Consider the following 24489-nt stretch of genomic DNA (forward strand, 5'->3'; position numbering starts at 1 on the left):
CATCCCTATCTCCCTCGCCCCTATCTCCCTCCCTCTGTATCTCCATCCCTATCTCCCTCGCTCCCTATCTCCATCCCTATCTCCCTCTGTGCCTCTCTCCCTCCCTCCCTCTCTATCTCCACGCCTCTCTCCCTTGCTCCGTCCCTCTCTCCCTCTCCTCCCCCCTTTCCCTCCCTCCCTCTTTTTCCACCCTCCCTCCCTCTCACGCCCTCCCTCTTCTGCTCTCTCTGCCGCCCTCTCTATCTCCATCCCTTCCTCCCTCCCGCTCTCACTCCCTCCTTCCCTCCCTCTCCCCTGCCCTCTTTCCCTCCCTCCCTCACTTCCTCCCTCTATTCTAGGTGACTCCTTACCTTTGTACTTCACGGCGCTTGGGATCCGTGTGAACTTTGACTCAATCTCTTGGTCCTCGGAGATTTTCAGGACTTTGGTTCTGTAGTCAACCACCATAGTCAGGAGATCCGGGCGCCTCGACATCTCGAAGATGTGCTCGATATACGAGAGATTATCTACAGGGCACATAGAATGGAGTTATACTGTGCCCGCCTCCCTCCCAAGTCAGCAACCCAGCTGGTCCAATCTCAGAAAGATCTATTTAACTAAACTCCCCTCCAACCCCCCTCACCTCCAATCTCCCTCCCTTTCAATCCCCCCCAACTCCAATCTCCCTCCTTTCCAATTGCATGTTATCTTCGACCCTCTGACCTTGGCATGCAGAGAGTGCGAGTGGCACGGGGAGGGAGGAGTTGACATACTGATCCCAGGCCAAGCCTAGTTGGCTGCTCAAAGCCTGCCTGGGAGTTGGCCATCAAGGCTGCAGCCATTGACATCAAATATCAGGCTGGCAATGGCAGGAGGGTGGTGTTGAAACCTGGTGGGGAGAAGCCTGTGGCCAACATTCAGGCTCCTACCTTTGGAGAGTTTGTCATGCTTTTCCAGGAAGTTAAACCACTCCTTGCATCCAGTTAGCTCCTGACTCCTCTCACTGGGAATATCCTCCTTACAGGCCAACTTGAGCTGGTTCAGGTCCTCTGGCGTGATGTTAGAGGAGAGATCATCAAGCAAGGCAGCAAATTGCACTAGTTCTGTGTCTGCCATGATCTGAGGGAGAGAAAAGACCAGATTGTTAGGAAGAGAGAGGGTTTGACGAAGAGGAATAGAGAGAGCGACGGAAGGAGAGAGAGAGGGAGATACAGAAAGAGAGAGACTGAGAGTGAGTGAGTGGGGCGGGGGGGGGGGGGGGTGGTGGAGACAGAGAGAGACACAGAAAATCTTAGCGAGACAGACAGACAGGAAGAGAGCTTGACTGAACGAGACAGAGAGACCGAGAGAGAGACAGAGACACGGAGAGACAGAGACACGGAGAGACAGAGACACGGAGAGACAGAGAGTGATACAGAGAGACTGAGATGCAGAAAGAGAAAGACAGAGATGGAGAGAGAGGCAGGGATAGACAGAGAGAAAGACAGAGTGAGATGCAGATAGAGACTGACATGGAGAGACAAAGTGAGAGACAGTGTGATATAGAGAGAGAGACGGAGATGGAGAGAGAGACAGAGAGACAGCTACAGAGAGAGAGAGAGACTCAGCGATACAGAGAGACTGAGATGTAGAGAGAAAGACTGGGAGAGAGAGACAGACACAGAGAGACAGACACAGAGAGAGACAGACAGACAGAGAGAGGGATAGAGACAGACAGAGAGAGACACACAGAGAGAGACAGACAGACAGACAGAGAGAGAGATAGAGAGATAGAGACGGAGCGACAGACAGAGACATGGAGAGAGACAGAGAGATGGAGACGGAGGGAAGATGTAAAGGAGAGATGTGAGCACTCCTCTTCCTCCTGCACCTTCTCGCTCTCTCTCTCTCTCTGTTCTCCGGAGCCCAGCCTAGTCAACAAGTCTGTGTCGACGGAGCCCGTGCTGTTTCTAATCCCCCCCCAGCCCAGAGTCAGCGCTTAGCGGGGATGATCTCTGAGACTCACACCCCCCCCCCCCCCCCCAAACCCCCTCCCTCAACAGCACCCCCGCTGCTCCAATCAGCCTCATACAGGCAGTCTCCCTGGCAACCAAGCATTCCAGGGCCGCCGGGGAACAGTTGCCGGGGTAACAGCTCGGAGACAATGTCTTCCCTGGATTTCAGAAGGATAGGGATGAATGGTCAGGAATATCAGGAGCGGGAGGGAAAATGACTGTCTGGGGATGGAAAATCAGACTTCCCTCCATGGGGTCCTCGGCCCCCTCCGTCACTCCTGTCAACTCCCACTTCTTCACACTTCCCAACTCTGCCCCTGAAATAAGCCATCATCCCCGACACATCACACCGAAGTTGAAGACCACAAGGTTACTAAGTTCTGGAATTCGCTCCATAAAACACACCTTTCTGACAATCCATTAAGCACATCAACAGGACCATGTAAAGGAAGCTTTGCTCTGTATTTTTGCCCATGTGGTACCTGTCCTGGGAGTGTTTGATGGGCACAGCAATTAGTCTCACAACACCGGGTTAAAGTCCAACAGGTTTATTTGGTAGCACAGATCCTGGTTAAGGCCGTCCTCATGTGCGCAGAACTTGGCTATCAGTTTCTGCTCAGCGATTCTGCGTTGTGTGTCATGAAGGCCGCCTTGGGAAATGCTTACCCGAAGATCCCCGTGAGGGGCGTTCAGCCTCTGATCTTCAGGTAAGCGTTCTCCAAGGCTGCCTTCACGACACATGACAACGCAAAATCGCCGAGCAGAAACTGATAGCCAAGTTCCGCATACGAGGACGGCCTCAACCGGGATCTGTGCTACCAAATAAACCTGTTGGACTTTAACCTGGTATTGTGAGACTACTTACTGTGTTTACCCCAGTCCAACACCGGCATCTCCACATCAGTGTTTGAAGGGGACAGTGTAGAGGGAGCTTTACTCTGTATCTAACCCCGTGCTGTACCTGTCCTGGGAGTGTTTGATGGGGACAGTGTAGAGGGAGATTTACTCTGTATCTAACCCCGTGCTGTACCTGTCCTGGGAGTGTTTGATGGGGACAGTGTAGAGGGAGCTTTACTCTGTATCTAACCCCGTGCTGTACCTGTCCTGGGAGTGTTTGGTGGGGACAGTGTAGAGGGAGCTTTACTCTGTATCTAACCCCGTGCTGTACCTGTCCTGGGAGTGTTTGATGGGGACAGTGTAGAGGGAGCTTTACTCTGTATCTAACCCCGTGCTGTACCTGTCCTGGGAGTGTTTGATGGGAACAGTGTGGAGGGAGCTTTACTCTGTATCTAACCCCGTGCTGTACCTGTCCTGGGAGTGTTTGATGGGAACAGTGTGGAGGGAGCTTTACTCTGTATCTAACCCCGTGCTGTACCTGTCCTGGGAGTGTTTGGTGGGGACAGTGTAGAGGGAGCTTTACTCTGTATCTAATACCTGTCCTGGGAGTGTTTGGTGGGGACAGTGTAGAGGGAGATTTACTCTGTATCTAACCCCGTGCTGTACCTGTCCTGGGAGTGTTTGATGGGGACAGTGTAGAGGGAGCTTTACTCTGTATCTAACCCCGTGCTGTACCTGTCCTGGGAGTGTTTGATGTGGACAGTGTAGAGGGAGCTTTACTCTGTATCTAACCCCGTGCTGTACCTGTCCTGGGAGTGTTTGATGGGGACAGTGTAGAAGGAGTTTTACGCTTTATTTGGCTGGCACAGTGATGCTCCAGACATGAACGCCAGTGAAGCTGGTGAAAAATCATTTTAATCCCGTCCCTCAATCATTGCGCTGAGATACTAATTTCATATGACAATCCGAGAGCCAGGGGAGACAGTCTCAGGTTTCATGGCAAGACTTGGGGAACTGGCAGAACACTGTGTTTTCGGCACAGCATTAGGAGAAATGTTAAGGGGCAGAATGGTCTGTGGTGTAAACAGCTTAATAATACAAGGAAACGTTACTGGTGGAGACCGAAGTTAAACATGTGGAGCTGGCCCAGGTGACTGATTGTGTGGAGCAGGGCGTGACAGAGTTGCAAGCTTTGCATGGCATGCCGAAATAGGTAAATCATTTATGGCGGGAAATGGCTGTAGTGCAAAACATCCCAAATGCAGGCGCAACGGTGCCTGACAGAAAAATTGCAACAGTGAGGGTTAAAGGATGTTTTCAATGTGGCGGAGAACACTCCCAGTATGTTGCTGCAAGAATTATGCACGCTTCACGTGTAATACAAATGTCACTTAAAAGTATGGTGCAGACCAAAGCAATGAATACAGTCAGTACAAAAAAAAGACAATGACTATTAGTTTAACTCCCTTAAACAATTTGAATTACTCTGTATCTAACCCCATGCTGTACCTGTCCTGGGAGTGTTTGATGGGGACAGTGTAGAGGGAGCTTTACTCTGTATCTAACCCCGTGCTGTACCTGTCCTGGGAGTGTTTGATGGGGACAGTGTAGAGGGAGCTTTACTCTGTATCTAACCCCGCGCTGTACCTGTCCTGGGAGTGTTTGATGGGGACAGTGTAGAGGGAGCTTTACTCTGTATCTAACCCCATGCTGTACCTGTCCTGGGAGTGTTTGATGGGGACAGTGTAGAGGGAGCTTTACTCTGTATCTAACCCCGTGCTGTACCTGTCCTGGGAGTGTTTGATGGGAACAGTGTGGAGGGAGCTTTACTCTGTATCTAACCCCGTGCTGTACCTGTCCTGGGAGTGTTTGGTGGGGACAGTGTAGAGGGAGCTTTACTCTGTATCTAATACCTGTCCTGGGAGTGTTTGGTGGGGACAGTGTAGAGGGAGATTTACTCTGTATCTAACCCCGTGCTGTACCTGTCCTGGGAGTGTTTGATGGGGACAGTGTAGAGGGAGCTTTACTCTGTATCTAACCCCGTGCTGTACCTGTCCTGGGAGTGTTTGATGTGGACAGTGTAGAGGGAGCTTTACTCTGTATCTAACCCCGTGCTGTACCTGTCCTGGGAGTGTTTGATGGGGACAGTGTAGAAGGAGTTTTACGCTTTATTTGGCTGGCACCGTGATGCTCCAGACATGAACGCCAGTGAAGCTGGTGAAAAATCATTTTAATCCCGTCCCTCAATCATTGCGCTGAGATACTAATTTCATATGACAATCCGAGAGCCAGGGGAGACAGTCTCAGGTTTCATGGCAAGACTTGGGGAACTGGCAGAACACTGTGTTTTCGGCACAGCATTAGGAGAAATGTTAAGGGGCAGAATGGTCTGTGGTGTAAACAGCTTAATAATACAAGGAAACGTTACTGGTGGAGACCGAAGTTAAACATGTGGAGCTGGCCCAGGTGACTGATTGTGTGGAGCAGGGCGTGACAGAGTTGCAAGCTTTGCATGGCATGCCGAAATAGGTAAATCATTTATGGCGGGAAATGGCTGTAGTGCAAAACATCCCAAATGCAGGCGCAACGGTGCCTGACAGAAAAATTGCAACAGTGAGGGTTAAAGGATGTTTTCAATGTGGCGGAGAACACTCCCAGTATGTTGCTGCAAGAATTATGCACGCTTCACGTGTAATACAAATGTCACTTAAAAGTATGGTGCAGACCAAAGCAATGAATACAGTCAGTACAAAAAAAAGACAATGACTATTAGTTTAACTCCCTTAAACAATTTGAATTACTCTGTATCTAACCCCATGCTGTACCTGTCCTGGGAGTGTTTGATGGGGACAGTGTAGAGGGAGCTTTACTCTGTATCTAACCCCGTGCTGTACCTGTCCTGGGAGTGTTTGATGGGGACAGTGTAGAGGGAGCTTTACTCTGTATCTAACCCCGCGCTGTACCTGTCCTGGGAGTGTTTGATGGGGACAGTGTAGAGGGAGCTTTACTCTGTATCTAACCCCATGCTGTACCTGTCCTGGGAGTGTTTGATGGGGACAGTGTAGAGGGAGCTTTACTCTGTATCTAACCCCGTGCTGTACCTGTCCTGGGAGTGTTTGATGGGAACAGTGTGGAGGGAGCTTTACTCTGTATCTAACCCCGTGCTGTACCTGTCCTGGGAGTGTTTGGTGGGGACAGTGTAGAGGGAGCTTTACTCTGTATCTAATACCTGTCCTGGGAGTGTTTGGTGGGGACAGTGTAGAGGGAGATTTACTCTGTATCTAACCCCGTGCTGTACCTGTCCTGGGAGTGTTTGATGGGGACAGTGTAGAGGGAGCTTTACTCTGTATCTAACCCCGTGCTGTACCTGTCCTGGGAGTGTTTGATGTGGACAGTGTAGAGGGAGCTTTACTCTGTATCTAACCCCGTGCTGTACCTGTCCTGGGAGTGTTTGATGGGGACAGTGTAGAAGGAGTTTTACGCTTTATTTGGCTGGCACCGTGATGCTCCAGACATGAACGCCAGTGAAGCTGGTGAAAAATCATTTTAATCCCGTCCCTCAATCATTGCGCTGAGATACTAATTTCATATGACAATCCGAGAGCCAGGGGAGACAGTCTCAGGTTTCATGGCAAGACTTGGGGAACTGGCAGAACACTGTGTTTTCGGCACAGCATTAGGAGAAATGTTAAGGGGCAGAATGGTCTGTGGTGTAAACAGCTTAATAATACAAGGAAACGTTACTGGTGGAGACCGAAGTTAAACATGTGGAGCTGGCCCAGGTGACTGATTGTGTGGAGCAGGGCGTGACAGAGTTGCAAGCTTTGCATGGCATGCCGAAATAGGTAAATCATTTATGGCGGGAAATGGCTGTAGTGCAAAACATCCCAAATGCAGGCGCAACGGTGCCTGACAGAAAAATTGCAACAGTGAGGGTTAAAGGATGTTTTCAATGTGGCGGAGAACACTCCCAGTATGTTGCTGCAAGAATTATGCACGCTTCACGTGTAATACAAATGTCACTTAAAAGTATGGTGCAGACCAAAGCAATGAATACAGTCAGTACAAAAAAAAGACAATGACTATTAGTTTAACTCCCTTAAACAATTTGAATTACTCTGTATCTAACCCCATGCTGTACCTGTCCTGGGAGTGTTTGATGGGGACAGTGTAGAGGGAGCTTTACTCTGTATCTAACCCCGTGCTGTACCTGTCCTGGGAGTGTTTGATGGGGACAGTGTAGAGGGAGCTTTACTCTGTATCTAACCCCGCGCTGTACCTGTCCTGGGAGTGTTTGATGGGGACAGTGTAGAGGGAGCTTTACTCTGTATCTAACCCCATGCTGTACCTGTCCTGGGAGTGTTTGATGGGGACAGTGTAGAGGGAGCTTTACTCTGTATCTAACCCCGTGCTGTACCTGTCCTGGGAATCTTTGATGGGCACAGCGTAGAGGGAGCTTCACTCTATATCTTAACCCATGCTGCACCTGTCCTGGGAATGTTCGATGGGAACAATGTACAGGGACATTTACTCTGCATCTAACACCGTGCTGTACCTGTCCTGTGAGTGTTTGATGGGCACAGTGTATATAGAACATAGAACAATACAGCACAGGAACAGGCCTTTCGGCCCATGATGTTGGCCTAACACAATCTCTTCTGCCTGCCCTTGGTCCATATCCCTCTTCCTTCCATATTCATGTGTTTACCTAAAAGCCCCTCAAATGGCCCTATCGTATCTGTCTCCACCACCACCCCTGGCAGCGCGTTCCAGACACCTACCTACCACTCTGTGTAAAAAAAACCTGCCCCTCACATCTCCTTTGAACTCTCACCTTAAATGTATGCCCCCTAGTATTAGACATTTCAATTCTGGGAAAATGATTCTGACTGTCAACTCTGTCGATATGTCTCATAATTTTATAAACTTCTATCAAGTCTCTCCTCAACCTCCATCTCTCCAGAGAAAACAACCCTAGTTTGTCCGGCCTCACCTTATCACTCATATCCGCTAATCCAGCATCCTGGTAAACTTCTTCTGCACCCTCTCCAAAGCTTCCACATCCTTCATGTAATGTGACGACCAGAATTGAATGCAATAAGTGCGGCCTAACCAAAGTTTTATAAAGCTGCAACATGACATCCTGACTCTTGTACTCAATGCCCCGACCAATAAAAGCAAGCATGCCATGCGCCTTCTTTACCGTCCTATCGACTTGTGTGGCACTTTCAAGGAGCAATGGACTTGAACCCCAAGCTATCTCTGTACATCAATGCTGTTCAGGCTCCTGCCATTAACTGTACACCTACCCTTAACATTTGATCTCCCCAGGTGCAGCACCTCACACTTGCCTGGATTGAACTCCATTTGCCCCTGCTTCCAAGCACAAGTTGCCTCCTTTATCCTTAAGTGGTCCTACCCTCTCCCTAGTTATAAAACATAGAACATAGAAGAGTACAGCACAGTACAGGCTCTTCAGCCCTCGATGTTGTGCCGAGCTTTGTCCGAAACCAAGATTAAGTTATCCCACTCCCTATCATTCTGGTGTGCTCCATGTGCCTATCCAATAACCGCTTGAAAGTTCCTAAAGTGTGCGACTCCACTATCACAACAGTCAGTCCATTCCATACCCCAACCACTCTCTGAATAAAGAACCTACCTCGGACATCCCTCCTATAACTCCCACCATGAACCTTATAGTTATGCGCCCTAGTAACAGCTACATTCACCCGAGGAAATAGTCTCTGAACGTCCACTCTATCTATCCCCCTCATCATCTTATAAACCTCTATTAAGTCGCCTCTCATCCTCCTCCGCTCTAAAGAGAAAAGCCCTAGCTCCCTCAACCTTTCCTCATAAGACCTACCCTCCAAACCAGGCAGCATCCTGGTAAATCTCCTCTGCACTCTCTCCAATGCTTCCACATCCTTCTTATAGTGAGGTGACCAGAACTGCACACAGTATTCCAAATGTGGTCTCACCAAGGTCCTGTACAGTTGCAGCATAACCCCACGGCTCTTAAACTCAAACCCCCCGTTAATAAACGCTAACACACCATAGGCCTTCTGCACGGCTCAATCCACTTGAGTGGCAACCTTCAGAGATCTGTTCCTCCACATTCATCAGAAACCTGCCGTTGACCGTGTAATCCGCATTCAAATTTGTCCTACCAAAATGAATCACCTCGCACTTATCAGTGTTCAACTCCATCTGCCATTTTTCGGCCCAGCTCTGCATCCTATCAATGTCTCCTGGCAGCCTACAACAGCCCTCCACCTCATCCACTATCCACCAATCTTGGTGTCATCAGCAAATTTACTGACCCACCCTTCAGCCCCCTCCTCCAAGTCATTGATAAAAATCACAAATAGCAGACCCAGCACTGATTCCTGTGGTACACCGCTGGTAACTGGTCTCCAGTCTGAAAATTTTCCATCCACCACCACCCTCTGTCTTCTATGAGATAGCCAGTTACTTATCCAATCGGCCAAATTTCCCTCTATCCCACACCTCCTTACTTGCTTCATGAGCCGACCATGGGGAACCTTATCAAACGCCTTACTAAAATCCATGTATACAACATCAACTGCTCTACCTTCATCTACATACTTATTACCTCCTCAAAGAATTCAATCAAATTTATGAGGCAAGACTTACCCTTCACGAATCCGTGCTGACTATCACAGATTAAGCTGCATCTTTCCAAATGGTCATAAATCCTATCCCTCAGGATCTTTTCCATTAACTTACTGACCACCGAAGTAAGACTAACTGGCCTATAATTACCAGGGTCATTCCTATTTCCTTTCTTGAACAGAGGAACAACATTCGCCACTCTCCAGTCCTCTGGCACAATCCCCGTGGAAAGTGAGGACCCAAAGATCAAAGCCAAAGGCTCTGCAATCTCATCCCTTGCCTCCCAAAGAATCCTAGGATATATCCCATCTGGCCCATGGGGACTTATCGACCCTCAGGTTTTTCAAAATTGCTAATACACCTTCCCTCAGAACATCTACCTCCTCCAGCCTATCAGCCTGTATCCCACTCTCATCCTCAAAAACATGGTCCCTCTCCTTGGTGAACACTGAAGAAAAGGATTCATTCATCGCGTCTCCTATCTCTTCTGACTGCATGCACAAGTTCCCACTACTACCCTTGACCGGCCCTAACCTCATCCTGGTCATTCTTTTATTTCTCACATAAGAGTAAAAAGCCTTGGGGTTTTCCTTGATCCGACCCGCCAAGGACTTCTGATGTCCCCTCCTAGCTCTCCTAAGCCCTTTTTTTTAAGCTCATTCCTTGCTACCTTGTAACCCTCAAGCGACCCAACTGAACCTTGTTTCCTTAGATACGCTTCCTTTTTCCTCTTGACAAGACATTCAACCTCTTTTGTGAACCATGGTTCCCTCACTCGGCCATTTCCTCCCTGCCTGACAGGGACATGCCTATCAAGGACACTCAGTATTTGTTCCTTGACCAAGCTCCACTTTCCGTTTGTGCCTTTCCCTGACAGTTTCTGTTCCCATCTTATGCTCCCTAATTCTTGCCTAATCGCATCATAATTACCCCTCCCCCAATTATAAACCTTGCCCTGCCGTACGGCCCTATCCCTCTCCATTGCAATAATGAAAGACACCGAATTGTGGTCACTATCTCCAAAGTGCTCTCCTACAACCAAATCTAACACTTGGCCTGGTTCATTACCCAGTACCAAGTCCAATGTGGCCTCACCTCTTGTCGGCCTATCCACATATTGTGTCAGGAAACCCTCCTGCACACACTGTACAAAAACTGCCCCATCCTAACTATTCGGCCTATAAAGGTTCCAATCAACATTTGGAAAGTTGAAGTCACCCATGACAACTACCTCCACACCTATCCATAATCTGCTTTGCAATTTCCTCCTCCACATCTCTATTACTATCTGGGGGCCTATAGAAAACTCCTAACAATGTGACCGCTGCTGTCCTATTTCTAACTTCAGCCCATATTACCTCAGTAGGCAGATCCCCCTCGAACTGCCTTTCAGCAGCCGTTAAACTATCCTTGATTAACAATGCTACTCCTCCACCTCTTTTACCACCTTCCCTACTCTTACTGAAACATCTACACCCCGGGACGTCCAACAACCATTCCTGTCCCTGTTCTAACCATGTCTCTGTAATGGCCACAACATCGTAGTCCCAAGTACCAATCCACGCTCCAAGTTCACCTACCTTATTCCGGATGCTCCTTGCATTGAAGTAGACACACTTCAATCCACCTTCCTGTCTGCCGGTACACTCCTGCGACCTTGATACCCTCCTCAGTACCTCACTACACTCAACACTGGCTTCTGGACTACAGCTCGTTTTCCCATTCCCCCTGTCAAATTAGTTTAAAACCCCCCGAAGAGCCGTAGCAAATTTCCCTCCCAGAATATTGGTGCCCCTCTGGTTCAGGTGCAACCCGTCCTGTTTGTACAGGTCCCACCTTCCCCAGAATGTGCTCCAATTATCCATGTAACTGAAACCCTCCCTCCTACACCATCCCTGCAACCACATGTTTAACTGCACTCTCTCCCTGTTCCTCAACTCGCTATCACGTGGCACCGGCAACAAACCAGAGATGACAACATGGTTTGTCCTGGCTCTCAGCTTCCACCCTAGCTCCCTAAATTCCTGTTTTAAATCCCCGTCCCTTCTCTTAACTATGTCGTTGGTACCAATGTGTACCACGACTTGTGACTGTTCCCCCTCCCCCTTAAGGATCCTGAAAACACGGTCCGAGACGTCACAGACCCTGGTACCCAGGAGGCAACATACCATCTGTGAATCTCTTTCACTGCCACAGAACCTCCTATCTGTCCCTCTAACTGTCGAGTCCCCAATGACTATTGCTCTCCTGCTCTCCCCTCTTCCCTTCTGAGCCACAGGGACGGACCCAGCACTGGAGATCCGGTCACCGTGGCTTACCACTGGTAGGTCGTCCCCCTCAGCAGTATCCAGAGCGGTATACTTGTTGCCGAGGGGAACGACCACAGGGGATCCCTGAACTGACTGCTTCCTCCCAGCCCCTCTCACCGTCACCCATATATCTTCATTCTTCGGAGTAACTACATCCCTGAAGCTTCTATCTATGACCACCTCTGCCTCCCGAATGATCCGAAGTTCATCCAGCTCCAGATCCCTAACACGGTCTTCAAGGAGCTGGAATTGGATGCACTTCCTGCAGGTGTACTCAGCCGGGATACTGGTGTCCCTCACCTCAAACATCCCACAGGAGGAACATTGCACTGCCTGCACTGACATCCCTGCTAACTTCCCTGAATAAGAAACGGAAGAGAGAAAAAAAAAGCTTACCTGTTCTCACTCCGAGTCCTTTTTTTTTAGGTTAGAGGAGGGGGGAGGGTGGGAGACTCTAAACTGAGATTAAACCCAAACAACTGAGATTAAACCCAAACAACTGAAATTAAATCCAAACAACTGAGATTAAACCCAAACAATTGAGATTAAACCCAAACAACTGAAATTAAACCCAAACAAATGAGATTAAACCCAAACAACTGAAATTAAACCCAAACAACTGAGATTAAACCCAAACAATTTATCCTCGTGTTTTTAATGTTTGTGTAAAATGCCTTGGGATTCTCTTTAACCCTACCTGCCAAAGTTATTTCATGGCCCCTCTTTGCTCTCTTAATTCCTGCATGAGTTCCTTTCTGCTTTATATTCCTCACAGGCCCTGTCCGATTTTAGCTTCCTACACCTTACAAATGCTTTTTTTCCCTTTAAACGAAATTCACAATCTCTCTCATCATCCAAGGGTCCCTTACTTTACCATCTTTATCCTTCTTCCTTAATGGAACATTCAGGTCCTGAACTCTGATTGGTAGCTCTTTAAACAACTCCCACATGTCAGATGTGGACTTGCCCGATATCAGCTGCTCCCAATCAACTTTCCCTCGCTCCTGCCTAATTCTGTCGTAATTTGCCCTCCCCTAACTTAGTACCTTCCCACAGGGTCCTGACTTACCCTTATTCCGAGCTATCTTAAAAAACTTAAGGAGTGGTGATCACTGTTTCCAAAATGCTCTCCTACTGAAAGGTCAGTCACCTGACCAGGCTCATTTGCCAATACAAGGTCCAGTATGGCCCCTGCTCCAGTTGGACTATTCACAGACTGTTTCAAGAAACCCTCTTGTTGCACCTGTCAAATTCTGTCCCGTCTAAGCCTTTTGCCCTAAGGAAGTCCCAGTCAATATTGGGGAAGTTAAAGTCACCCACTATGACAACCGTGTTGTTATTGCATCTTTCCATAAGCTGCCTGCATATTTGTTCCTCAATGTCCCGGGGCTGTTGGGGGGCCTATAGTATAATCCCATCAGAGTGATTGCACCCTTCCTATTTTTGAGCTCTACCCATATTGCCTCAGTAGGTGAGCTCTCCAGGATTTCCTCTCTGAGTGCAGGTATGACATTCTCCCTGACTAGTAATGCAACTCTTGCACCTCTTTTCCCCCCTGTCTATCTAGTCCAAAACATCGAAACCCTGGAACATTGAGTAGCCAGTCCTGTCCCTCTCTCAACCAAGTCTGTGTAATGGCCACAACATCATAGTCCCATGTACTGATCCAGGCTCTAAGCTCATCTGCCCTATCCATAACACTCCTTGTATTGAAATAAACACACTTCAGCCCCATCGTGTTTATTATCCTGTCCCTCTGCCTGTCCTTCCTTTCAGACTTACTGATCCTAATATCTAGCTTCCCCTCAATCCCTCCACGTGGTGCTCTGGTTCCCAGCCCCCTGCCACTCTAGTTCAAACCCTCTGGACTAGCACTAGTGAACCTCCCTGCAAGAATATTGGTTCCTTTCCAGTTTAGGTGCAACATGTCCTTCTTGTACAGGTCACCCCTGCCCCAAAAGAGGTCCCAATGGTCCAACAACCTGAAACCCTGCGCTCTGCACCAGCTACTTAGCAACACATTCATCTGTCCTGTCTTACTGTTCCTTGCCTCACTAGCACATGGCACTCACTAGTAATGGGACTATGATGTTGTGGCCATTACAGAGACTTAGTTGAGAGAGGGACAGGACTGGCTACTCAATGTTCCAGGGTTTCGATGTTTTGGACTAGATAGACTGGGAGGTAAAAGAGGTGCAGGATTTGTATTACTCGTCAGGGAGAATGTCATACCTGCACTAGTAATCTCGGGATTACTACCCTCGAGGTTCTGCTTTTCAGCCTCTTCCCTAACTCCTTAGACTCACTTTGTAGGATCACATCCCTCTTTTTACTTATGTCATTGGTTCCAATGTACACAATGATCTCTGGCTCCTCCCCATCCCCCTTAAGAATTTCATGCAACAGCTCAGAGACGTCCTTGACCCTGGCACCAGGGAGGCAACACGCCATCCTGGAGTCTTGAACATGGCCAATGAAATACCTGTCCAGGCCCCTAACTAGCGAACCTCCTATTTTTATCGCTCACTTGGACTTTGCTCGATAATGTAGAGGGAGAGTTGCTCTGTATCTAACTTCGTAACCTAACCCTAACCTGTCCTGGGAATATTTGATGGGGACAGTGTGGAGGGAGTTTTACTCTGTCTAATCACATGCTGCATTTGTTGTGGGAGTGTTTGATGGGGACAGTGTAGAGGGAGCTTTACTCTGTATCTAACCCCGTGCTGTACCTGTCCTGGGAGTGTTTGATGGGGACAGTGTAGAGGGAGCTTTACTCTGTACCTAACGCCATTCTGTAACTATCTGGGGAGTGTTTGATAGGGACAATGTAGAGGGAGCTTTACTCTGTATCTAACCCCGTGCTGTACCTGTCCTGGGAGTGTTTGATGGGGACAGTGTAGCGGGAGCTTCATGCTGTGTCTAACCTCGTGCTGTACCTGTCCTGGGAGTGTTTGATGGGGATAATGTGGAGGGAGATTTACTCTGTATCTAACCCCGTGCTGTACCTGTCCTGGGAGTGTTTGATGGGGACAGTGTAGAGGGAGTTTTACTCTGAATCTAACCTTGTGCTGTACCTGTCCTGGGAGTGTTTGATGGGGACAGTTTAGAAGGGCTTTATTCTGTATCTACCCATATGAACATAGGAACATAGGAATTAGGAGCAGATGCAGGCAAATTCAGCCCCTTGAGCCAGCTCTGCCATTCAATCAGATCATGGCTGATCTCTCCCTGGTCACAAATCCATCTCCCCACTGTTCTCCATATCTCTTTTTTTTAAATTAGAAATGTATTTATCTCCTTAAAACCATTCAATGATTCATACTCCACCGTGCTATGGCGCAGCGAGTTCCACAAATTCACCACCTTCTGCGAGTAGTTCCTCTTCATCTGTTTTAAATCTACCACCTCGTAACTTATACCTGTGACCTATTGCCCCATAAGAAGAAACATTTACTTTCTTAATCCCATTAAAAATTTTATATACCTCGATCAGATTCCCTCTCATCCTTCTAAACTCCAGCGAGTACAAGCCCAAACTGTTTAATCTCTCCTCGTACGTCAACCCTTTCATCCCTGGAACCAATCTGGTGAACCTCCTCTGAACTGCCTCCAATGCCACTATGTCCTTCCTCAAATAAGGAGACCAAAACTGGGCACAATACTCCAGATGTGGTCTCACCAACACCCTATACAATTGCAACAACACTTCTCTACTTTTATATTCCAATCCTTTCACAATAAATGCCAACATCCCATTTGCCTTTTTTATTACATGCTGAACCTACATACTGACTTTCTACAATCCATGAACAAAGACACCCAGATCCCTCTGATCAGACCCATTTCGAATCTGCTTTCCATGTAATAATTTGCCCTTCTATTTTTTCTGCCAAAATAGATAACCTCACATTTATCCACATTAAACTCCATCTGCCAAATTTTGGCCCATTCTCCTAGCCTATCTATGTCCATCTGCAAAATCTTTATGTCCTCTTCACTACCTGTTTTCCCACCTATTTTAGTATCATCTGCAAAATTTGCTATGTTACACTCTGTCCCTGCTCGCAGATCATTTATATAGATTGTAAACATTTGAGGTCCGAGGACTGATCCCTGCGGCACCCCGCTAGTTACGTTTCGCCAGCCAGAGAAGGAGACATTTATCTCGACCCTCTGCTTTCTGTCAGTCAGCCAATCCTCAATCCAATCGAGTACTCTACCCCCAAACCTCTGCGATCTCATCTTCTGACTCAGTCTTCTATGTGCCACCTTGTCACATGCCTTCTGGAAGTCCAGATATACCACAGCCGTAGGTTCCCCACTGTCCACCGTGCTGGTTATGTCCTCAAGGAACTCAAACAAGCATGACTTACCCTTCATCAAACCATGCTGACAATAGTGGATTGAGCTTTATCTTTCCAAATGTTCTGTTACCTCCTCCTTAAGGATTGATTCCAGCAACTCCCCCACCACAAAGGCAAAGCTAACCGGCCTATAGTTTCCTACTTTTTGCCTCTCTCCCTTTTTGAATATGGGTGTCACATTAGCGTGTTTCCAATCCACCGGGACCTTCCCAGGGAGCAAGGAATTTTGAAATATGAAAACCCATCCATCCAGTATCTCTGCTGCTACCTCCTTTAAAAACCTAGGGTGCAGGCCATTAAGTCCCGGAGACTATCTGCCTTTAATCTCATTAGTTTACTCAATACCTTCTCCCTAGTGATGGTTATTACACCAAGTTCCTTTACATTAACTACAGCTTTTGGCCCTAGGAATAGGAGATCCATTGGTGGTCATTTTCCAAAATTCTTCAGACACTGGACTGGTTCCTACAGATTGGAGGGTAGATAATGTAAGTCTGCTATTCAAAAAGGGAGGTAGAGAGAAAACAGGGAACTATAGACCAGTGAGCCAAACATCAGTACTGAGGAAGTCGCTAGAGTCCATTATCAAGGATTTCAGAGCTCAACATTTCGAAAGTGGTAGTATAATCAGACAAAGTCACATGGATTTACAAAGGGAAAATCATGCTTGACGAATCTACTGGAACCGGTGCACGTGGGTTATTTTAGAAGGCTTTTGACAAGGTCTCACATAGCAGACTACTATGTCAAGTTAAAGCATATGAGATTGCAGGTAATGTCTTGAGATGGATAGTTGGCAGACAGGAAGCAAAGAATTGGCACAAATGAGTCTTTTTCCAATTGGCAGGCAGTGACTCGTGGGACCGCAGGGATCTGTGTTAGGATTCCAACTGTTCACATTATATATTAATGATTTGGAAGAGGGAACTAAATGTATTATCCCCAAATTTGCAGAAGATGCAAAGTTGGGTGGGAGGGTGAGCTGTGAGGAGAATGCAGAGATGCTTCAGCATGATTTGGACAGGCTGAGTGGGCCTATGCATGGAAGATGCAGTATAATGTGGATAGCATTCAGTAGGAATCATAGGAAGGCAGATTATTATTTGAATGGGTATAAATTGAGAGAGGTGGATACTCAGCGAGACCTTTGTGTCCTCGTGCATCAGTCGCTGAAGGTAAGTACAGCAGACAGTAAAGAAGGCAAATGGTAGGTAGGCCTTCTTAGCAAGAGGATTTGAGTACAGAAATAGTGATGCCTTACTGCAATTGTGCAGGGAATTGGTGAGGCCACACCTGGACTGTTGTGCACAGCTTTGGTGTCCTTATCTGAGGAATGATGTCCTTGCTATAGAGGGAGTGCAGCGAAGGTTTCCCAGGCTGATTCCTGGGATGGCAGGTCTGCCATATGAAGAGAGAGTCAGTTAGGATTATATTTATTGGAGTTTAGAAGGGTGAGAGGGGATCTCATTGAAATATATTAAATCCTAACAGGATTAGACAGAGTAGATTCAGAAAGAATGTTTCGATGGTGGTGGAGTCCAGAACTAGGGTTCATAATTTGAGGATAAGGGGTAAACCTTTTGGAACTGAGGTGAGAAGAAATTTCTTCACTCAGAGAGTGGTGAATGTGTGGAATTCACAACCACAGGAAGTCGTTGAGGCCAAAGCATTGTGAGATTTCAAAAATAAATTAAATATAGCTCTTGGGGCTAATGGGATCAAGAAATATAGGGAGATGGTGGGATCAGGATATCAAAACAGAAAATGCTGGAAAATCTCAGCAGGTCTGACATTATCAGTAGAGAGAGAATAGAGCCAATGTTTCGAGTCAGGCTTACCCTTCATCAGAGCTAGTAAATTTGAAGATTAGCCATGATCAAAATGAATGGCGGAGCAGGCTCAAAGGATTGAATGGCCGATTCCTGCTTCTCTTTTCTATGTTTCTATCTTTCTGTCCTGGGAGTGTTTGATGGGGTCAGTGTAGAGGGAGCTTTACTCTGTATCTAACCCCGTGCTGTACCTGTCCTGGGAGTGTTTGATGGGGACAGTGTAGAGGGAGCTCTACTCTGTATCTAACCCCGTGCTGTACCTGTCCTGGGAGTGTTTGATGGGGACAGTGTGGAGGGAGATTTACTCTGTATCTAACCCCGTGCTGTACCTGTCCTGGGAGTGTTTGATGGGGACAGTGTAGAGGGAGCTTTATTCTGTATCTAACCCCGTGCTGTACCTGTCCTGGGAGTGTTTGATGGGGACAGTGTAGAGGGAGCTTTACTCTGTATCTAACCCCGTGCTGTACCTGTCCTGGGAGTGTTTGATGTGGACAGTGTAGAGGGAGCTTTACTCTGTATCTAACCCCGTGCTGTACCTGTCCTGGGAGTGTTTGATGGCCTCAGTGCGGAGGGAACTTTAATTGGTATCTAACCCCGTGCTGTACCTGTCCTGCGACAGTTTGATGGGATCAGTGTTGTGGGAAGTTTACTCTGCATCCAACCCCGTGCTACACCTGCCCTGAGATTGTGTACATCGATGACATTTTCTTCCTTTGGAGTCATGGTGAACAATCACTGAAACAACTATATGATGACATCAACAAGTTCCATCCCACCATCAGACTCACCATGGACTACTCTCCGGAATCGGTTGCATTCTTGGACACACGCATCTCCATTAAGGACGGTCACCTCAGCACCTCACTGTACCGCAAGCCCACGGATAACCTCATGATGCTCCACTTCTCCAGCTTCCACCCTAAACACGTTAAAGAAGCCATCCCATACGGACAAGCCCTCCAAATACACAGGATCTGCTCGGATGAGGAGGATCGCAACAGACACCTCCAGATGCTGAACGATGCCCTCATAAGAACAGGATATGGCGCTCGACTCATCGATCAACAGTTCCGACGCGCCACAGCGAAAAACCGCACCGACCTCCTCAGAAGACAAACACGGGACACGGTGGACAGAGTACCCTTCGTCGTCCAGTACTTCCCCAGAGCGGAGAAGCTACGGCATCTCCTCCGGAGCCTTCAACATGTCATTGATGAAGACGAACATCTCGCCAAGGCCATCCCCACACCCCCACTTCTTGCCTTCAAACAACCACGCAACCTCAAACAGACCATTGTCCGCAGCAAACTACCCAGCCTTCAGGAGAACAGTGACCACGACACCACACAACCCTGCCACAGCAACCTCTGCAAGACGTGCCGGATCATCGACACGGATGCCATCATCTCACGTGAGAACACCATCTACCAGGTACACGGTACCTACTCTTGCAACTCGGCCAACGTTGTCTACCTGATATGCTGCAAGAAAGGATGTCCCGGGGCATGGTACATAGAACATAGAACATAGAACATAGAAAGCCACAGCACAAACAGGCCCTTCGGCCCACAAGTTGCGCCGATCACATCCCCACCTCTAGGCCTATCTATAGCCCTCAATCCCATTAAATCCCATGTACTCATCCAGAAGTCTCTTAAAAGACCCCAACGAGTTTGCCTCCACCACCACCGACGTCAGCCGATTCCACTCACCCACCACCCTCTGAGTGAAAAACTTACCCCTGACATCCCCCCTGTACCTACCCCCCAGCACCTTAAACCTGTGTCCTCTCGTAGCAACCATTTCAGCCCTTGGAAATAGCCTCTGAGAGTCCACCCTATCCAGACCCCTCAACATCTTGTAAACCTCTATCAGGTCACCTCTCATCCTTCGTCTCTCCAGGGAGAAGAGACCAAGCTCCCTCAACCTATCCTCATAAGGCATGCCCCCCAATCCAGGCAACATCCTTGTAAATCTCCTCTGCACCCTTTCAATGGCTTCAACATCTTTCCTGTAATGAGGTGACCAGAACTGCGCGCAGTACTCCAAGTGGGGTCTAACCAGGGTCCTATAAAGCTGCAGCATTATCTCCCGACTCCTAAACTCAATCCCTCGATTAATGAAGGCTAGTACGCCATACGCCTTCTTGACCGCATCCTCCACCTGCGAGGCCGATTTAAGAGTCCTATGGACCCGGACCCCAAGGTCCTTCTGATCCTCTACACTGCTAAGAATGGTACCCTTCATTTTATACTGCTGCTCCATCCCATTGGATCTGCCAAAATGGATCACTACACACTTATCCGGGTTGAAGTCCATCTGCCACTTCTCCGCCCAGTCTTGCATTCTATCTATGTCTCGCTGCAACTTCTGACATCCCTCCAAACTATCCACAACACCACCTACCTTGGTGTCGTCAGCAAACTTACCAACCCATCCCTCCACTTCCTCATCCAGGTCATTTATGAAAATGACAAACAGCAAGGGTCCCAGAACAGATCCCTGGGGCACTCCACTGGTCACTGACCTCCATGCAGAGAAAGACCCCTCCACAGCCACTCTCTGCCTTCTGCAGGCAAGCCAGTTCTGGATCCACAAGGCAACAGCCCCTTGGATCCCATGCCCTCTCACTTTCTCAAGAAGTCTTGCATGGGGGACCTTATCGAACGCTTTGCTGAAGTCCATATAGACCACATCCACCGCTCTTCCTTCGTCAATGTGCTTGGTCACATTTTCAAAGAACTCAACCAGGCTCGTAAGGCACGACCTGCCCCTGACAAAGCCGTGCTGACTACTTTTGATCATACTAAACTTCTCTAGATGATCATAAATCCTGTCTCTCAGGATCCTCTCCATCAACTTACCAACCACTGAGGTTAGACTCACCGGTCGGTAATTTCCCGGGCTGTCCCTGTTCCCTTTCTTGAATATAGGGACCACATCCGCAATCCTCCAATCCTCCGGAACCTCTCCCGTCTCCATCGACGATGCAAAGATCATCGCCAAAGGCTCCGCAATCTCCTCCCTTGCCTCCCACAGTAACCTGGGGTACATTGGGGAAACCATGCAGACGCTACGACAACGGATGAATGAACACCGCTCGACAATCACCAGGCAAGACTGTTCTCTTCCTGTTGGGGAGCACTTCAGCAGTCACGGGCATTCACACTTGGATCTTCAGGTAAGCGTTCTCCAAGGCGGCCTTCACGACACACGACAGCGCAGAGTTGCTGAGCAGAAACTGATAGCCAAGTTCCGCACACATGAGGACGGCCTAAACCGGGATGTTGGATTTATGTCACATTATCAGTAACCCCCACAGCTTTCCCCCTGATCTTGCAGAATCTCACTAGCTGTTCTGTCTGGAGACAATACACATCTCTTTAACCTGTGTTGAATGCTCCCTCCACCCACATTGTCTGTACCTTTAAGACCTGGCTGGCTGGAGAGTTTCGCATTCTAATCAGTATTCTGCAACTTGATTTCTGTGTCTGTGCACTGTTTGAGAGCAGATATCCACTCCATCTGACGAAGGAGCAGTGCTCCGAAAGCTTATGGTATTTGCTACCAAATAAACCTGTTGGACTTTAACCTGGTGTTGTGAGACTTCTTACTGTGTTTACCCCAGTCCAACGCCGGCATCTCCACATCCTGAGATTGTGTGACAGGGACATTGTAGTTACAGATTTACTCTGTATCTAACCCCATGTTGTACCTGTCCTGGGAGTGTTTCATGGGCACAGTGTTGGGGGTGATTTACTCTGTATCTAACCCTGTGCAGTACCTGTCCTGGGAGTGTTTGATGGGGACAGTGTAGAGGGAGCTTTACTCTGTATCTAACCCCGTGCTGTACCTGTCCTGGGAGTGTTTGATGGGGACAGTGTAGAGGGAGATTTACTCTGTATCTAACCCCGTGCTGTACCTGTCCTGGGAGTGTTTGCTGGGACAGTGTAGAGGGAGCTTTACTCTGTATCTAACTCTGTACTGTAGCTGCCCTGGGAGTGTTTGCTGGGACAGTGTAGAGGGAGATTTTCTCTGTATTGAACCTCCTGCTGTAGCCGTGGGGCACCAGACAGTATTTGTCATTTTCAGCACAAATAGGGACTGTCCTTGAAAGCCACAGCAGGCACGTGATCTCTGCTCTTTTGTCCCACAAAATGAATCGCTTGTTGTAATGTGATTTTGTTCAGCAAGTTCCAAAAGGACACTCACTCACTCCCAGGTATTTGTTATTCTATATATAAACCACCCTGAACCCCTCGATTAGATTCCAGTCTGTAACTCACTCCCGGGTATCTGTTATTCTATATATAAACCACCCCGAACCCCTCAATTAGATTCCAGTCTGTAACTCACTCCCAGGTATCTGTTATTCTATATATAAACCACCCCGAACCCCTCGATTAGATTCCAGTCTGTAACTCACTCCCGGGTATCTGTTATTCTATATATAAACCACCCAGAACCCCTCGATTAGATTCCAGTCTGTAACTCACTCCCGGGTATCTGTTATTCTATATATAAACCACCCGGAACCCCCCGATTAGATTCCAGTTTTTAACTGACTCCCGGTATCTGTTATTCTATATATAAACCACCCTGAACCCCTCGATTAGATTCCAATCTGTAACTCACTCCCGGGTATCTGTTATTCAATATATAAACAACCCCGAACCCCTCGATTAGACTCCAATCTGTAACTCACTCCCAGGTATCTGTTATTCTATATATAAACCATCCCATATGCCTTGATTAGATTCCAGTCTGTAACTCACTCCCAGGTATCTTATTCTATATTCAAACCACCCTGAACCCCTCGATTAGATTCCAGTCTGTAACTCACTCCCGGGTATCTGTTATTCTATATATAAACCACCCCGAACCAATTGATTAGATTCGAGACTGTAACTCACTTCTGGGTATCAGTTATTCTGTATATAAAGCACCCTGATCCCCTCGATTAAACTCCAGTCTGTAACTCACTCCCGGGTATCTGTTATTCTATATATAAACCACCCTGAACCGCTCGATTAGATTCCAGTCTGTAACTCACTCCCGGGTATTTGTTATTCTATATATAAACCACCCTGAACCCCTCGATTAGATTCCAGTCTGTAACTCACTCCCGGGTATCTGTTATTCTATATATAAACCAGCCTGAACCCCTCGATTAGATTCCAGTCTGTAACTCACTCCCGGGTATCTGTTATTCTATATATAAACCACCCAGAACCCCTCGATTAGATTCCAGTCTGTAACTCACTCCCGGGTATTTGTTATTCTATATATAAACCACCCGGAACCCCCCGATTAGATTCCAGTTTTTAACTGACTCCCGGTATCTGTTATTCTATATATAAACCACCCCGAACCCCTCAATTAGATTCCAGTCTGTAACTCACTCCCAGGTATCTGTTATTCTATATATAAACCACCCCGAACCCCTCGATTAGATTCCAGTCTGTAACTCACTCCCGGGTATCTGTTATTCTATATATAAACCACCCCGAACCCCTCGATTAGATTCCAGTCTGTAACTCACTCCCAGGTATCTGTTATTCTATATATAAACCACCCTAAACCCCCTGATTAGATTCCAGTCTTTAACTGACTCCCGGTATCTGTTATTCTATATATAAACCACCCTGAACCCCTCGATTAGATTCCAATCTGTAACTCACTCCCGGGTATCTGTTATTCAATATATAAACAACCCCGAACCCCTCGATTAGACTCCAATCTGTAACTCACTCCCAGGTATCTGTTATTCTATATATAAACCATCCCATATGCCTTGATTAGATTCCAGTCTGTAACTCACTCCCAGGTATCTTATTCTATATTCAAACCACCCTGAACCCCTCGATTAGATTCCAGTCTGTAACTCACTCCCGGGTATCTGTTATTCTATATATAAACCACCCCGAACCAATTGATTAGATTCGAGACTGTAACTCACTTCTGGGTATCAGTTATTCTGTATATAAAGCACCCTGATCCCCTCGATTAAACTCCAGTCTGTAACTCACTCCCGGGTATCTGTTATTCTATATATAAACCACCCTGAACCGCTCGATTAGATTCCAGTCTGTAACTCACTCCCGGGTATCTGTTATTCTATATATAAACCACCCCGAACCCCTCGATTAGATTCCAGTCTGTAACTCACTCCCGGGTATCTGTTATTCTATATAGAAACCATCCCAAACTCCTCAATTAGATTCCAGCCTGTAACTCACTCCCAGATATCTGTTATTCTATATATAAACCACCCCGAACCCCTTGATTAGATTCCAATCTGTAACTCACTCCCGGATATCTGTTATTCTATATATAAATCACCCCGAACCCCTAGATTAGATTCCAGCCTGTAACTCACTCCTGGGTATCTGTTATTCTATATATAAACCATCCCGAACCCCTCGATTATATTCCAGTCTGAAACTCACTCCTGGGTATCTGTTATTCTATATATAAACCACCCCAAACCCCTCGATTATATTCCAGTCTGAAACTCACTCCCGGGTATCTGTTAATCTAC

At 47.5% G+C, this 24489-nt stretch overlaps 1 protein-coding gene across 2 annotated transcripts in view; it reads right to left on the bottom strand.

Annotated features, from left to right (window-relative positions):
* Positions 1 to 24489, bottom strand: part of pea15 (proliferation and apoptosis adaptor protein 15) — a 34603-nt gene that overhangs the window by 1017 nt on the left and 9097 nt on the right. For both annotated transcript variants that reach the window (XM_078204289.1, XM_078204288.1), the window contains exons 2-3: positions 909 to 1098; positions 351 to 506 (exon numbers count right to left, since the gene is read on the bottom strand). In XM_078204289.1, the coding sequence (XP_078060415.1) occupies positions 351 to 506; positions 909 to 1095 (343 nt within the window). In that variant the 5' untranslated portion in view covers positions 1096 to 1098. The remainder of the gene's footprint in view (positions 1 to 350; positions 507 to 908; positions 1099 to 24489) is intronic.

This window comes from Mustelus asterias, unplaced genomic scaffold (assembly GCF_964213995.1).
Source record: "Mustelus asterias unplaced genomic scaffold, sMusAst1.hap1.1 HAP1_SCAFFOLD_298, whole genome shotgun sequence".
Classification (NCBI taxonomy): Eukaryota; Metazoa; Chordata; class Chondrichthyes; order Carcharhiniformes; family Triakidae; genus Mustelus; species Mustelus asterias.